The following is an 18,004-nucleotide window of genomic DNA, read 5'->3' on the forward strand; positions in this document are numbered from 1 at the left end:
CACACTCAAGCCTTATTGATTCTGCTGTCTATTGAGCTGCTTGCTGTATTATAAGCTTATTGAGCCTATTTAGCTATATTGCTATAAATCCAGGGTGATACCACTGACACTCACTCAAACAGGTTAGGAAGACAGGAAATTCAAGCCTACAGTGGTGTAATTCCATTTATTCCTTGGGGTTGTTGGATTTTTTTATTTATACAAAGCAAAACCAGAGACCTAAATCCCAAATTATTGTAAAAGTAGATTACTGTACTTGCTGTGTCTTTCTGCTATCCACCCTCTCATAAGGAATTGGTGGAATATGACTAATTATAGGTGAAGAATGCCTACATACCTGGGATAACTCCAAAAGTATTATTATAGCAACCGCACATACAAAGGGTCAATGATGTAGGAATTCAGCATTTACAAATAAATAAAGGTATGCTACAGACTGCAAAAAATTATTAACATGATCTTTCCTTAAACTTGTCTGTAACACTAAATAAACCACTGTAAGGATTAACTGCTTGTCTGATGTTAAAACTACATGAAACTGTGTTCACAGAATGATTGAGGTTGGAAGGGACCTCTGAGATTACCTAGTCCAACGCCCCTTGTTTTACAGAGATATTAAGTTGTTAGGATTTCTTTCCTTTCATAGAAAGAATAAGTCCTGACATCACAAAAGCATTCAAGGAATAATCATGCAGACATAAACATTACTGAAATCGACCAAAGACCATTGAGAAAGTAAACATTTTTAAAACCACCTACAGACACACTCGTCTTCCACAAGAAGATGTCTCGGTTCACACTCCTCACAGAGCTGTCCTGTCACACCTTGCTTACAGAGGCACTGGCCAGTTGCATTATCACAATTAATATGAACAGAGCCGCTTGGATTGCATTGACACGGATGGCAGCTGCCACCAGAAAGCTGAGGGTCACCATAATAGCCAAGAGAGCACCTACACAGAGAGGAATGGGACACTGAACATCAGGGGACATTCATCATGAAATTAGATGTTATATTTATGTTGGAGAATCACTAATAGGTTTTTAATTAATGGCTTCTTAACAGTAACTAACTAATCACTCTAAGGCCTTGAGCACTCACTCATATATTTATTTATGAACACTGAATAATCTATTCCAAGTACAAATATAGATCATATTCATCAAACTGTCCTTGGGAGCTGGGGATAACCGTGGACATCATGTGTAACTCACCTTTCACAGTACTGGCCTTCATATCCTGGAAGACAAGCATCACAGTGGTAATCCTGAACACCTTTCAGGACACAAGTGGGACTAAAACTGGGGAGGAAGGATAAAGAAATGCCTGCTAGCACATAAACAGAAGACCATACAAAGACAGAGAACACCTTCAGCCACAGGTTAAATATTGTAAGCAACACCATCATCTGCTCAATCTGATGCAGTACTCTAGAGTTTGCACTTTAAATTATTCGTTTCATAAAAAGTTTGGTTTCCCAATATGACTCCATTACCGTATGATATGCGAAACCACCTTATGGCCTTCCTTTCCAAAGATAAGGCAATGAAAAATGGATGCGGCATGATATGTTTATAGTATGTATCTAACTGAGACTTGCATGAGAATATCAGAGTTGCTAGACTCTGGTTCAATTAACCAAAAGCAAGCAACAAATAGGCTTTTCAAGCTTCTGAAGAAAAAACAGCTAGCACTGTATTTTGATTTTCAAAATATAAAGTTAACTGTTCCCTTACCAAACAAACATGTATATAAACGTCAAACAAAAGAGTACTTGTTCTTCCCCTAGGACTGATTGCATGAAAAGTTTCTGCATTGACTGGAGATGGCCTGAATCTTTGCAAATATAAAAGCAATGTTTTTTCAGATGAGGAAAGAGACCCACATTTGAAACTAAAACATGTCCAAGAAACTCTACTTTGTTTTCCATAAAACATTCTATGTGGCTGACCTACTCTTAGAGAAAAAAATTGACTTATCTATCAGCTAATCTTTTTATCGTAAAACCTCAGAGTCATCACTAGCTATGAACAACTCAATTTAAGCTCCATTTACTTAAAACAGGTAGCTTTCAAATGTCTACAAATTAAGGACATCTACTGATAACTAACTCCTGTTGTCACAGCATGGGAGGAGTTGGAGGTGGGATATACAGTACAAGAAGTCCAGAATGTTAAAATATACATTGGATTTAATAAGTTCTGGTTACCTAACAGGGTTGGCTCTGGGACAGGCACAAAGGGAGCAGTCGTTCACAGATCCAGTAACTTCCCCATAGTAGCCCGGAGCACAAGCGCTGCAATAATCCCCAACTGTGTTATCTCTGCAGTCCTGATACACAAAAAAGAATTCAGACAGTTTAAAACAACAACAAACAACAAGAGGAAATTTATCTTCCCCCAATCAATAAATGTATACAGTTTCCAACAATCATCTCTCAATGTCACTACCCATTGGTCAGCATTCTCTGAGTGGAGGAACCTTCTATGCAAAAATAAGCAGAACACCAGCATATTTTCTCTTATTTGAATGCACCCTCCGGCAGGCTGACCTAATTTCTGTTCTAAATTTCCATTAAGGTTTATATATTCCTGCTTCTATTAATCCAATTCAGGCCAGGAAATCACAGAACAAAGCAAAAAATCCTCAAAAAAGAACCCCAAAAAACAACCGATAGAAAAATTAAACAGGATACCTCGATAAAAAAATGTAAATTTCAATGTTTCAGCAAATGCATTTGAATAGTATAAACCAAGAACCATCCACAGTTAGGATTCACACATGCTACATTTAATTTGTCAACAGTACTGATCAAGAGCCAGTGTTATTAATATTAAAACACTAAATCGGTATTATAAACATAATTTAACTGTCTAGTTCCCGAAGTGAATAAAATTCACTTTCTCCCTTTGTTTTTTAAATTCATATTCTTGCTAGTGTGCATATTTTAGAGGTTAGTTGAAGAAAATAAGCAGTAATAATGCAGCCTCCTATTGTATGGGAGCAGAAGTCAGAGGTGAAACCCACCTCTTCACCTACACTACTCGGCGAGAAATATCTGATTCGTGATCTCAACACGTACGTGACTTGTCACCCCTGCAACAAAAAGCTGAGAGGAAGAACGACTAGTATTCACTAGCGTGAAAGACCGATGTGTTTTGGCCTTTACTCATGTGATACATACTTTAGGACAAACCTGAAAGTGAAAGCATAGCTTAAAAAAGCCTGAAGGACTAAGGAAACTCATGTCAAAAACTGATTTCGAGGATGAATTCAGCACAAGTTGACTTTGAACTAACCAACTCACCATTGGAAAAACAAAGCGATTGAAAAAGCTTTAGGAAAGAGTATTGAGCCATACCAGAGAACAGACTTAACGTGCCTTACTTGGTTAGCTGAGAATTTGCTGTCCACAGAGCTGTCAGCCCACAAGATAGAGGCAATGTGTCAGTTAGATGTGGCCCCTCTTTGCAACATTTGGGATAAAATCAGAGATGTAAGCAAATTAACTTAGCATATCCCTGTACTACTTTAGTCCCTGGGAGTTAAAAAAGCATCACTTAAAGCTGCCCAGAGGATTCTTTTCCTGAGATACAAAGAATTTGACTTAGATCTAGTCTGTGGTGTGGCATGGCTTACTGCTTCCTTTACTACTTTTTTGTGTGACTAATAGACCTTGGCCAGAACAAGGACAGAAGCCCAAAAAGTCTCACAGAAAAATAAACAAACTGAACTGATACAGGAGTTATTTCTAATGCAAAACTAAAATAATTAATGATTTTGAAGATATTACATGCCCCAAAAGCTTGATAATTTTACTGAATGGGCCCTAAGAGAAATACAACTACTCAGTTTTACCATTTTTCAGAGTTGGGGGGAAATTATACTTTATCCAAATAGTACGGCCATAGGCTTCTCCTGGAAACTCCTTCCAGAGGTTACTGTCATTGTATGCTCAGGTGAACTCAATAGAAAAAATATATGAACTGTACGTACCAAGCACTTTCCATTTTCAGGATCACAGGTTTCACTGTGGTTGTTGCACTGACAGGGCACGCAAGGTGCTATCAGATTGTGAGGCTCTTTTATACCAAGTTCTGTATGCTTTCCCCTGTAGTATCCTGGAGCACAGCTCTGTTTATAAGGAGAGTAAAATAAAAAAAAAATATATAGCCATGTCTAACAACAGTTGTAAAAGCCGTTTAAGTAACTTTATTACCCCACTATTAGACACACATAAAGGATTCAAGGATTCTGTACCTGACAGGACAATCCAGCATAACCAGCAGGACATCTACATTGCTCTACAAGATGAGCTCTAGCTCTGCCTAGATGCATTTCTTCAACCTTCACTGCAATTTCCATTGAGATATTTGCAATTCTACAACATAAAGGCAGAAGAGAATGTGAACATCTAGAAAAGTCCTAGCAGCAAAACTGAGATCTAAATACTTCTGTGCTCCAAGATCAGGGCTACCATACATAATCTCATGCAAATATCTCAATAAAATCTGAAGATTCTTTACTTATTTATGGGGTTTCAGGACCTATAACAAACAAACCAGAAGTACGTAAAAGAAATACAGGTTGATTCCCATTGGTCTGCAAAACCTGACAAACCCAGCACGCAAGAGTATGTATTTCTGCCTCAGAAACACTTGACAGAAATATATCTGCTTTGTCCCACAGATTTTTGGACATAACTAACAAAAAGATAGTTAAGGGCATGTGAATCAAAAATAATCCTAAATCTGGAGGTGGAACCACACTTCTTCACAGCTGTGAAGATGTACAGATATTGGGTTTTCAGCAGAGCCACCTGTTTGTCTTGTTGGTTTCCAAACTGACAGATGCAATGATCATATCCCATCTCCTCCCTCTCATTAGTAAACTAGTTTTTCTTCCAAATGACAGTAAAATGCTACCATTCTGAGGTGGGAACATTTTACTACCGTTGCCCAGAGTGCATAAAGCTACAGGAGGCCCCTAGAACTCAGGGGACCATGCGTTTCAAACAAAAATGTCAATATCCATAAAAATCAGGTAGGAAAGAAATAATTTAGAAAATATCTAACTATATCATCCATCCTGCAGAACAATGCATCAGCCTGTAAAGCTCTGTGCTTCTTTATGGACTTTTCTATCAAAGCAAGCAGCAGAAACATTTAGTGTTTCACAGAAAGAATCACAGAAGGTTTCTGCTGCCATTAAAGGTCATAAATGTTTGCTTTCCAGAGGAAGAACAAAAGCCATAAATAGGAAATTGGGAGATTTCTCTAATTTGAGTTAAATCTTTACCGTATAGCACAGATAGGACTATTGCTAGGTTAAATTACAGTAAATGCAATGAGAGATTTCTTTACCTGCTTTGCTGTAATCCTTGGCCATAAGCTGCCTTGATAAGGATGTATTCAACATTGCTTAGCACAGACATGAAGTCAGAACGCAAGACAGGCTTGTCAGACACAGAGTTAAAATACTTCCAAAAATCCTAGGGAAATACAAGATATTGTTAGGACCATGAGTGTTCACGCTCACTTCAAGGTAGTGCTCTGTTCTTCCCTACGTGTTCTTTCAGAAATGCAGTCACAAGTCACTATGTCTAAACTCTAGGTCCCAGAAAATCCAAATTTTTGTCCATGATAGAACAAGGCGTGTGTTTATATCATTTCTCCTATCCTTCCCTGCACTCAACTTCCATGACCAGTTTCTACAGGAAAGCAGTCCAGGCCTGCATCACACAGCTTTTTCTAGCTAGTTCTGGAGAACCCAGAACAGCCAAAACATCAGGACTTCACAAGCAGCCCTTATTTCATGTGCAGTTAGAAACAGCTGCTGTAACTGTGTCCTGCCTCCTGCCAAGAAGAAAGACTAGACCTCACCACAGCCGCAGTCAGCAGAGAGTCCCAGAGACCAAACAAGGTCACCATTATCTCCTCTGAAGTTGTCCAGTGGGTGCTGCTGCAACTTACTGCTCCTGCTAGGCTAAGATTCACATCCCATATAATACTCCTGGGCTGTGAGTGTAACAAAGGCTACAAAATTATGAGACTGACTGAGAGTGACAACACCTGGCTGCCTGTCATTTATGGTCAAAATCTGAGCCTCTGTTTGAGAAGCTTGCCACAGCAACACCTTTAGCACTTCCAAAATAAGAAATAATATCAAAATGTTATTTGCTGCTATAGCATGATATTCTCAGCCTTTTCCCCACTAAAATAGATGCATTTTAATCCAAGTGTTCTATTTACTTAACCTATTTGAAATCAGATATGCATTTTTCAGAGTATTTTATTAGACATACAGAGCCTTTCTCTAAAAGCTCATAGAAGAAAGGCATTATTTCCACACTAATGTTTTGGCTTACCTCTTTCATTTCTACTTCCTTGTCAGTTCTTACACTGTTTTCTGGAGAAGGGATGTCTGCATAAATGACCAACTTGCTGCTGTGACCTCCTTTCATTAGAATCTGTGGCTCAAAATTTGAGGTTCCAAAGCCATCCAAAGCATAAAAAGCAACAGTGTATCTCAGCTTCCCACCATAGGCCATGAGCTATTTGGATAAAAAATTACTGCTTTTATTTGTTCCAAGGTTAGAGCTACTAGCTGAAAATATTTTAATGTCATTAGAAGACTTGAAAACTGTCTGTTCTTTGAAGAATTGGCAATAAAACATGAAAATTGACTTAAACTCAGCAGGTTTTGCACCAAGGTTAAATGCACATTTCTAAAAAGCGGCCTCAGTTTCTTCTTTTAGGCTTTTTCAAGGCGTGCACTCAATTTTCATTTAATTGTTAAGCAATAGAGATTCTGTGATCTATACACTGAATCTAGCATCAAGGATGAAAACTCTTTCAGGTTTCTAAAGTAAAATTGAATACACCACTCTTTCCCCTCAGTACAATCTCTGAAGAGTAACATAGTAATTAAATATGGTTGTTACCAATTTACAGGGTCAAGCAAAAACTCATTAGGAAAGGGTAATATAAACACGTTGTTTGTGCTTGCTATAAATGAGTTCAGTCACTGAATATTTATATCATGACCTACAAGGATAGAACTAATGCAGAAGAATGTTGTCAGGATAAAGTGACTATTATACAATAAAGGAATGACTAAATAGACAATAAAGAAATTATCTACAAAGCATTGTAATTGTTTAATGATCTTACCTGGTCTCCCTGAAACTGCTCTGGTAACCTCCAGTAAAATGTTTCTGTATTTAGGTATTTTCTGACTATGGCAGCATCCAGTAAAACATCAGGAAATTGTGAAAATACTCCTTCCACTGTTCCAGTCAGGTTACTTTGAGCTACTACACGCAGAATGGACTGATCTGGAGTTAAGGTTATCTGCAACACAAAAAGAAAAAGACTTGTTCAACCCACTTACCATTGGCCGCCTTCATCGTATGCCACTGCCTCTGTAAGTTAACCAATTACATTCACTCTGATTCATGAAATGTATGCAACCTTCGGCACACTAGCGCCTGACATGAGGATAACACCAAACTGTGTCTGTATATTTATGCCACTTTACTTACTGGAATTCTCACATGATCTTCTAGCTCTGAACAAAATGTGGACATCCCAAAACAAAAGCATGGAGTACAACCTAGCGCATTGTTAGAAGACAAAGCAAAAGTTCCAGGTTTACACTCACTGCATTGTAGACCAAATACATTTTCCTGGAGAAAATGAAAAAAGAAACATAAAAGCACAGTCATATTAATTCACTAACAATGAAACATGGTTGTCTTTGGAAGAAAAACTAGTTGCTATGTAAACAACGTAACAGAAAGTCAATTACTGTATCTGTTTTGTTTTACTACATGCTACATTATTTTTCCCATTATTTTCCAATGCTGTTAAAAAAAAAAAACCCACAACAACAACAACAAACAACCAAAGAACATTCAAGCTAAAATCATGTATTTGAATTTCTAGCAAAAATCAGCAGCTATATATTTCTATTCACGACAGAAGAATCTTCCCTCCATCCTCCCCCACCCCATCTGGAAGATGAGTTCTCAAAGCTGAAGAAACTGCTCAGTATGAATAGGAATCAAGGGACTTATTCCCAAGTGTTTGTTTTTGCACTTGATTCCCAACTGGTAAGTCCAACTTGAAGAAACAGCCAAAACTACAATCAGTGCCCACTGGAACCTTTGGTCAGAAGATTGAGAGAGACTTATGAAGGCATACATTTGTTGCCTTGAAATAAGTTCTTTTCTATCACTCAGTCTTTCAAGAACAGACTTCCACCTTTTCATAAAAGTCTATATGACTAAATCTCTGCATTTAATGTTTCCTTTTTTAATACAAGAATGTCAATTCAGCTCTCACTATTAGCAATATGAATTATTTTTAAACGCTGCCTTTGCTTACAGCATAGGAAACAAATTTTAACTTGCAACGCAAAACATTTATAAAAAGTTGAGGTCCTCTATTTTGTATTTATTGGCTTCTTCCTATCATTATCGTATGGATTTTCAAAAAAGCAGACTATATCACCTAAATCAATGCATTGTTCCCGAATTTAATAAACCCACGTGTACTCTCTGTATTTCATTTGTTCCATTTCTATCATGAGGATAAGAACAGAAGCTTTTCCACTGGAGTTTTCCAGCATTTAATAAGTTTTTTTAAATGCTTTCACATCTAGGATGGACACATATGTAGAAGTGCTGCCTGTCTACCTCTACACAGAGAATGAAATAAATTATTGCCAAAACAGCATGTAGGGAGTTTATGCTTTTAAGTTAAGAAAAAACCAACTTTTTTATCAGGGATTGCCTGCTCAGAAACTTCAGGATGATACCAATTAATGTGACCTGCACTCAGAAGTGCAACTCTTGCAGCAAAGTATTGCTAGACTCTATGAAGAAATAATTTTCTGTGGCTTGAGGTAGAAACATTTTCTCTGTATTGTTCATTGCATACTTTTATCTATTACTGCTGGTTCTTTTCCAATGTTCTAAGTGTATTGAGAAAAAAACCAAAACTTTTAAATAGTAACTAAGAAATAATGCACACGAGTTATAAACTTTTATTATTGGAACAATCTGAAAGGCAAAATGTAACCGTAAAAAAAAGCAAGTGGAATAAATAAAACATGTAAAAATTGTACCATTAAAAATGGTTCACACGGCACTGTTCTTGCTGTCAGAAGGCATTTACATCTTACAGAGAAATACCGTGACACTGAAGTCACTACCACCATTCTCATATATTTAACAAGATTTTTAAAAAATTTGTTCCAAAACTCAAGGCCAGTACTTTTTCAAAGAAGGCAGACAGAAATCTAGGAGCAAAAAGAAAAGCAAGACAAATGGATCCTCATTCATTCCTACCTTACAATATTAATCCACAAAAAAGGACTCTGAATGTACTACAAGAATGATGTGGCTACAGAAATTCACTTAACACAGAACAAACACATAGATGCTACATTGAGCAAATGCAATCTATTTGAATTTAGGACTGCAGTGAGACCATAGTCATGAAATATGCCAAATCCTGTACAAGACTAGAAAGACACCAGTCATTTTCCTATCAGATATACAGTGGCTGTTCTGTAAACTTAGCAACGATTCGGCATTAAGTCAGCTAGAAATGACTTTTTGTGATAAGCATACAATGGGTCTTGATCCTGGCTTCTTAACATGCATCCACATCAAATTCCATTAATTTTGTCTAAAAGAGAACTACAGTACCATGCCACAATAATTTTATGACCACAAACTGGCAATAAAATTACCTGGCTATGTAAAACAAAACAAAGGGACGTATGAGAGACAAAATGTCCAGTATTATCATAGGAATTTCTGAGAACAGAAATAACAATGCCACATTGCTATCTCTTCAGCCTACAGCTGTGTAGCATCTGTCCAAAGTGGGGAGCATCAACTCGCAGTTTTTAACCCTGCTGATTACTAATAAGACCTGTTTAGTGCTGGCACAGAAAATCCTTTAGGGATGGATTTAGGTGTACTCAGAAATGTCTCAAAGAAGTGATGCAGATTGTCTTTTGAAGTCTATTCAGCCCTACACCTTCCATGATGTGATAAATGCCCAGAAAGCCCCATGGCTGTCTCAAAAGAGTATGAATACTTCAGTACCTTGCAGGTGCAGATGCCAGTTTCTTCTTCACAACCACAAAGTCCTTCAGTGTCATCACACATCTCCACTTTGGTTCCACTTAAATCACAGTCACAGGCAACACAGTCTGGGTAGTCCCTGTAGCCAAATGCACACCTGGAACAGTCTTGTCCTCCAAATTCAACTTTGCACTGGCATTGACCTGTCAATATATCACACTGGAGATTGGTTGAACCAGTGTCGCTACAGTTGCATGCCTTAGATGAAAAGAAGAAATGTTCATAAATAGCAGATTTTTAAAAGCTATTATGTTACAACAGAAACAGCACAATAAACTTAGAGTAGCCTTTTATACTCAATATTTGTCAACAATTACTATAAAGTAATATAAGGGAAGGCCTTCCACATAGAAATGGGGTGGCTTGGTTTGTGTTTGAATAAGGAACTGCATTTCCAGTAAATCGTAGATTGCAAAAGGTAAGAAGCTTTGTTGATCCCAAATCTGGATTGGGAATCAAAGGACTTGAAGGAACTTGTTTCAGAACACACACACAAAAACCCAAACAAAATAAAAAACAACTCCAGAAGACTTTATTTAAAATAATATGTATTGAGTGCATAAAGTAAATTAACATGTTATATAAAAGTTGGATGGAAGAAATCTGTAAGTAAAATAATTTTATAAATGTGATAGAAATAAAAATCTTAATACTGACATTCTTTTAAGATTTTAAGAAGCATTAACAGGGTCTACATCTTGCTCAAGCTTAATTTACTATTTGACGAGGAACCAAGAATCTCATTGCATCCACAGGCAGGAAACTAAGCACACACTGCAGCTCAGTACCAAAGGAATACTGTTCCCTGGCAGAGGACAACCTTCATTATGCAATCAGTAATAGGAACCTGTTATTACAAATATGTAAAGTGGATGCACTTAATGTATCACTCTTTTTTGAAGCAGACTGGATCTAATCTTTAGTCTTCATTTCATATCTGTGGTTACTTAACAAGTCCATTCTGCTCTGTGGTTATTTCTAACAGTGCAGGCATAAAGTACATTCCATCTATCATCACCTGGCTGTGAGCATTTTCCCTGAGTCTGTCCTCATCATGTCTCTCTGAGATGAAAAGCCTTACCTTGTAAAGCACTCTGCACAAAGACCCACAAAATCTATTAGCATCACTACATATCCTTTAGCCTTCTTCACAGCGAGCACTAGGAGCTACACACTGCCCAGTTTAATACACTTTATGACCAAACAAGTTAACTTTAGCTCCCAGATATTATTAAAGGTTTACAGCTCTGAACGCCATACCCCATTTTAAGAACCACAGAGTGGTCAGGGTTGGAAGGGACCTCTTGGAGATCATCTAGTCGAACCCCCTGCTAAAGCAGGTTCATCTAGAACAGGTATCATAACAACAGGAATAATCACATGTACTTCAATCTCTGTTTATATGTGATAAAGATAAATAAGGACTCTAAGGTACAATTAACTGTGCTGCAGCACACTTGAAAAGAGTTGAAAGCAAAACATGACTATAGCTTTGCTCCATCATTGCACCCAGAAACTGATGCTGAATACCACAAAAACAGCAAGAAACGGAGCCAGATGAAGTATCCCACTAATGCAGTCTGCATTGCAAGAACAGATGGCTGGGTTTCTGATGGCATCTCCCCCACTTCATCCATGTAGAGAGCATGCAAGAGCTTTCCCAGGGTTTGCCAGTAGACATTGCACTGAATCTCAACCTGCCACAGATGGTTTATTCAGCACAGGGGAGCCTCTGTTGGGGCTGTTACCTGCAGATCATGGTATTGTTTGTTGCATCAAAAATGCCTTACAGTAATTCACGTTAATCACTTTGATGCTGTAACAAAAAGGAATGATAAACAACTAGCAAAAGTGAGCAGTTACATATTTAATTAAACTTGCTCATTGGTAAGTGCTGTGGTATCAATCACCCTTCGAAAGCAACGCTTCAAGGGAAATACACAAGGGACCAGCATATTGTATTCGCAGAACATTAGGTAAGAATGACAGTAGCTGGTAGCTGACAAAGCAGTGGCTTAAAGACCGGCTGCTGAGTGAGTTGCTATGAATTACTAAGATGGTAAATTCTGTAGAGACATTATAGGACTAGTTTATCATGCTTACTCTAAAAAATTAAAGAGAAAAAAGAAAACAATTTGGCTGATACTTGTACTTGTCAAGTAATTACTGCATGTAATGACAGACCTTGTCAAGTTGATTATATTTGTGGTTTCTCCATTAAAATTTCCTATTACGTTCATGTAATTCTGAGGCTTTTTAAAATCTCAACCTTTATAAAATAACGATTGGACCAATGCCATATCTGTCAAAAATTTACTGCATGAACCTAATTGCCTAAATTGTTGCTACTCTTTGGCTTTACACCGAGTTGGCATTTTACTGCTTAACCATAAATATAAAGCTGAGAAAATGGGAGTTGGCATTTTTTCCACTCATGAAACATAAACTACCTTATACCATTTTAATTTTAAATATTCAGAAAAAGTGTGCAATGATTTCCAAGATAAGCTGCACTTCATTGTTCTTAAAACCATATAATCACTCCTTGATTAGCACAGAAACTGTTCCTTGTTGCCAATTATTGCTATAAATCTGTTTAGTATCACTATTGAAGCAATTAAAAGTTAGAATATACACTTCAAAATTTTAATATGATCTATGCACCTATACAGAATCTCCACTCTGATCAGTACTTTCAAAGACATCTTTCTTAAGAAGTTCCTCAACAAACACTTTACACACCGATTTTTTTTTTTTTTTTAATTAATGTAAACATGTTTTAACACTTTGAGACAGAGAATAAATATTGAGGTTCTCAAAACAAGGGTCCAATTCTGTCATTCGTATAAGGCAAATTAGCAGCCATGCCTTTCCGGCCAGCCTACCATACCTTGCAGCCAAGTTCAGGAGACAGTCCCCAGTGATTTTCTTCACAGAGTTCACATTTTGGTCCCCAAGTGTGAGGGGGACAAATGCATTGGCCAGAATCAGCATTACAGTTGTTCTGAGTATGAGCACAGTCACAGGCTGCAAGAGAAATAGGACCAAATGATTAATCTTATCCTTGCTTTAGCTACAGAGAAGAAATTCCAAGACTGCTGATAGCCTTACTTTTCTTAATTATACAGTACAATTTATCCATTCTACTAGGAACCCCTTGCCGTACCTAATCACTGAGAAACAAATTATGACCACAGTGGCATTTCATCTTTGTATTGAAAGCACATTATTGTTTCCTGACATAGCCTGCTTGGTGATTTAGAAAGCAGTGCTGCATTTCCACAAGGGAACCAATAAAGCCAAACAAAATTATCGTGGATAAGAGTAAATTTTTTAGGAAAAAAAAATCTCTTATAAAAGATACAAAAATCATCAGGAGATACAATAATGTTCTCAAGTAGATGAAAGTATTCATTTCAGAAATTCAGCAATTTCAGAATTGCTTAGTGAATAATAGGAATGGATAACTATTTTTATAATAACAAACTGTTATTAAGTGCTGTAGGAAGCACTTGTCTATTTAAGAAATGCAATACTATTCTTGCTAAAAAGTAGAAGTTCAGAAAAGTGGGTTTATTATTTTTTAAATAACATTTACAAAATTTTAAAGACTGAAATTGTTAAAGGTACCTAAGGGATCTTTGATTCCTAGAAAAGACACAATACATATGTTACAAAACATAATCCTATTACATAATCTCACTGCAGATTTCACATTACTATAATATTTGAGGCATATTAAAAGGTTTGTCAGTTTGGATAAGAGGTAGGCATTCCTTTGGCTATACTGTGTTGAAAAAAGCATCTTATTAACATGATAAATTGGGTTTTGTGATGGCATGTTCTCTATTTGAGTTAATATTTTCCTCTGCATCATGACTAAAAATTGTACACACCCAGATGATGATGGGAAAATAGAGTCAATGACATCTTTTCAAAGTATAAAATATATTTTTAAGAATTAAATGAAAAAACAAGTTCAGAATCAGTAGCTCAGCTCTTATGATTGCAGAAAAGAAAGTTTCTATTCTCTCTGAAGGACTAAAAAGTTTTGTACAAAAAGAGACAAAGGAGCTATTTAGGATGTAATATTTCTCTCATGCAACCTTTATGAGTCTTTATTTGATCGTCACCACCTTTTACAAGGAACCACACAATAAGCAAAGAAACGTTTTGTTCCATAGCTTAATCAAAGTATTAGGAGACCATTCTACAGATTTTTCTGTATAGTCATCAAAACAAATGACCTTTACCAGAGTTTAACATAAAATATATTGCTGAAAGAAATTCCAGACAAACCCTGCAAGGATCATGGATTAGAGCTCACCTGTGCAGCCACCATCCTGGAATGCATGAAAGCCATGAGCACAACGATCACACTTTTCTCCAGCCACTCCTGGTACACAATGACACTGCCCCCAGTGATTGCACTCCTTGGAGACGGAGCCAAATTGACTGCAGTTACAGGGAATGCAGCCAAGCCCAGCAAACAGGCCATAATAGCCATTCTGTTGAACAGGAAGTAAATACATTTGAGCTATATTTCATAATTTTTTCAAAAACAATATGATCTAAATTTTTATTTTCCCTGCTCTCTGACCTGCATGATTATTGGTCAGCACTGTGTGACTGCTGTGTGAGGACTCCCTGGCCTTATCTTTTCAGTGTTCCCAGCTAAATTCAAGCATGTACTTCAGTGAAAGAGCGAACACTGAAATGTTCTCATGGTCTTCTCATCTCAACATTTAGACTTTATGCTTTAAAGTCTGAGGTTATCTTAATTTAAAGATTTCCATGAGGTGAGGGTGGGCTGTGTTGATCAGGCACAGATTTCTGTGAAAATGAATGAAAGACCAGAACAGTGGATTCAAAAGCGTTCAGTTAGGCTGGCACAAGGGCAGTAAGATTTTTCCTGACACAGCCGGTCAGTGAACCCACCAGGGGAGATGCCCCACTGGACCTGCTGTTTACAAACAGGACTCGTGGGTGATGTCGCGGTCAGAGGACGTCTTGGACATAGTGATCATGAGATAAGAGTTTTCAGTTCTCAGAAAAGTAAGGAGGGGTGTCAGCAGAATCACTACCTTGGACTTGCAGAGGCCAGCTTTGCACTATTTAAGAGCCTGACTGACAGAGACCCTTGGGAGATAGTTCTGAAGGGCCAAGGGGTCCATGAAGGCTGGACATTATTCAAGAAGGTAGTCTTCAACGTGCAGGAGCAAGCCATCCCCATATGCCAAAAGATGAGCCAGCAGGGGAGGAGAACAGCCTGGCTGAAGAGAGCCTTGGCTGGAACTCAGGGAAAAAGGGAGAGTTTACCACCTTTGGAAGAAGGTGTAGGTAACTCTGGAGGACTGTAAGGATGTCACGAGGTTAGACAGGGCGAAGATTAGAGATGAAAGCCCAGCAGGAACTCAGGTTGGCCTCTGCCATAAAAGATAACAAAACATGGTTTTACAAATACATTAGAAACAAAAGGAGGGCCAAGGATAATCCTCATCCTTTATTGGACGCAGCAGGGAACATTGCCACAAAGGGTGAGGAAAGGGCTGAGGTACTTAATTTCTTCTTTGCCTCAGTCTTTAACACTAAGACCAACTCCTCTCTGGGTACTCAGCCCCTTGAGATGGAAGATGGGGACGAGGAGCAGAAGGCAGTCCCCACAGCCCACGAGGAAACAGTTACTGACCTGCTGCTCCACTTAGACACACACAAGTCTATGGGGCCACAAGGGATCCACCCCAGGGTACTGAGGGAACTGGCAGAAGAGCTCACCAAGCCACTCTCCATCATTTATCAACAGTCCTGGCTAACCGGGGAGGTCCCAGAAAACTGGAGGTTAGCCAAGAGTGACGTTCACCTACAAGAAGGGCACGAAGGAGGATCCAGGAAAGCACAGGCCTGTCAGCCTGTCCTCGGTGCCAGGGAAGGTTATGGAGCAGGGCATCCTGAGTGCCATCATGCAGCATATGCAGGACATCCTGGGGATCAGGCCCAGCCAGCGTGGGGTTATGAGAGGCAGGTCCTGCTTGACTAACCTGATCTTGTTCTCCGACAAGATGACCCACCTAGTGGATGAGGGAAAGGCTGTGGATGTGTCTACCTGGACCTTAGCAAAGCCTCTGACACCATCTCCCACAGCATCCTCCTGGGAAAACTGCTTGCTCATGCCTTGAATGGGTGTACTCTTCTCTGGGTAAATGCTAGATGGACAGCTGAGCCCAAAGAGTGGTGGTGAATGAAGTTTCATCTAGCCGTTAGCTGGTCACAAGTGGTGTTCCCCAGGGCTCAATACTGGGGACAGTTCTGTTTAATATCTTTATCAATGATCTGGATGAGGGGTTAAGGGCAATCTCAGTAAGTCTGCAGATGACACCAAGGTGGGTGGGAGTGTTGACCTGCCTGAGGGCAGGCAGGCTCTGCAGAGGGATCTGGACAGGCTGGACCGATGGGCCGAGGCCAGTTGTATGAGGTGCAACCAGGCCCAGTGCCGGGCCCTGCCCTTGGGTCACACCAGCCCCACACAGCGCTACAGGCTGGGGCAGAGCGGCTGGGATAGAAAAGGACCAGTGAGCCTGATAGAAAAGGACCTAGGCAACAGCCAGCTGAACATCAGCCAGCAGTGGGCCCAAGTGGTCAAGGCTTGTATTGAAACCAGTGTGGCCAGGAGGACAAGTGCAATAATCATCCTCCTGTACTCAGCATTGGTGAGGCTGTGCCTCAAATACTGTGTGCGGTTTTGGGCCCCTCACTACAAGAAAGACATTGTGGTACTAGAGCGTGTCCAGAGAAGGGCAACGAAGCTGGTGAAAGGTCTGGAGTACAAGCCTTATGGGGAGCAGCTGAGGGGAGATTTACACTGGCAATTAGAAAAATTTCTGCACTGAAAGGGTGGTGAAGCATTGGAACAGGCTGCGCAGGAAGGTGGTGGAATCACCATCCCTGGAGGCATTTAAAAAACACATAGCTGCAGTGCTTAGAGACGTGGTTTAGTGATGGACTTGGCAGTCCTGGGTTAAGGGCTGGGCTTGATGATGTCAAAGGTCTTTTCCAACATAAATGATTCCATGATTCTATGAAGTAACTGGACACAGTTTTCCTGCTCTGGTCTCTCAGGCTGTTCTACACTTAGCAAAGGCTGGAAATCATGTTTTGTAGCACCACTGAATACCTACTTATTCTTGTAAGAGGCCTGTCTTCTAGCTGAATCCCTTTTAAAGCATTCAGCCATGCAGCACAGTGCTAATATCCCTTCAGGTGGGTTAGTAGTGTTCAGTTTGTGCTTTTCAGTCAGCCAACATGACTGCACGCTGTCAGTGAGCACAGCAATAACCTGAACAGCCCTACTCCACAAGGGTGCCGAGTCAACTACATAGCTTCACATCTGCAAGGAGCACAGGCTGAGCAATTTGCAACTGTGCAGACAACCTTTGGTCTCCCTCCAGCAGCAAGTGCCTCTCCCCTGAATATACTTGCTGCTATTCTCCATATCTGCCCTAACCTATATAGATCAACAGGAAAACCAAGACAAAAGAAAATGTAGATATTAGGAACAGGTGAATATTTGCTTACCAAACACTTATCACATCTTTCTCCAATCACATTTGATTTGCAGTGACAAAAGCCTGTCTCATGATGACAAGTACTTGAAAGTGAACCATTCACATGGCATGCACAGGCTTATGTTTAGACAAAAAGAAACAAAATTAAAAAAAATATTTATCTATATGCATTCATTATTATACAAAATTCTAAGTTTCCTATATAAGGGGTGTTTCACCACATGGTTATATCCCATAGGTGTTAATATACTACAGTAATAACTTTACCACACGTTTGGGCTA

At 39.0% G+C, this 18,004-nt stretch overlaps 1 protein-coding gene across 5 annotated transcripts in view; it reads right to left on the reverse strand.

Moving 5' to 3' along the window:
• Positions 1–18,004, reverse strand: part of LAMA1 (laminin subunit alpha 1) — a 108,465-nt gene that overhangs the window by 37,054 nt on the left and 53,407 nt on the right. For all 5 annotated transcript variants that reach the window (XM_080378954.1, XM_080378953.1, XM_080378952.1 and 2 more), the window contains 13 exons: positions 17,733–17,839; positions 14,488–14,668; positions 13,051–13,187; positions 10,122–10,358; positions 7,545–7,688; positions 7,174–7,353; positions 6,369–6,554; positions 5,365–5,492; positions 4,262–4,382; positions 3,998–4,135; positions 2,211–2,332; positions 1,216–1,302; positions 760–953 (listed from right to left, as the gene is read on the reverse strand). In XM_080378954.1, coding sequence (XP_080235080.1) covers positions 760–953; positions 1,216–1,302; positions 2,211–2,332; positions 3,998–4,135; positions 4,262–4,382; positions 5,365–5,492; positions 6,369–6,554; positions 7,174–7,353; positions 7,545–7,688; positions 10,122–10,358; positions 13,051–13,187; positions 14,488–14,668; positions 17,733–17,839 — 1,962 coding nt within the window. The remainder of the gene's footprint in view (positions 1–759; positions 954–1,215; positions 1,303–2,210; positions 2,333–3,997; positions 4,136–4,261; positions 4,383–5,364; positions 5,493–6,368; positions 6,555–7,173; positions 7,354–7,544; positions 7,689–10,121; positions 10,359–13,050; positions 13,188–14,487; positions 14,669–17,732; positions 17,840–18,004) is intronic.

The sequence above is a fragment of the Falco punctatus genome (assembly GCF_963210335.1).
Source record: "Falco punctatus genome assembly, chromosome: 3".
In the NCBI taxonomy this organism is placed as follows: domain Eukaryota; kingdom Metazoa; phylum Chordata; class Aves; order Falconiformes; family Falconidae; genus Falco; species Falco punctatus.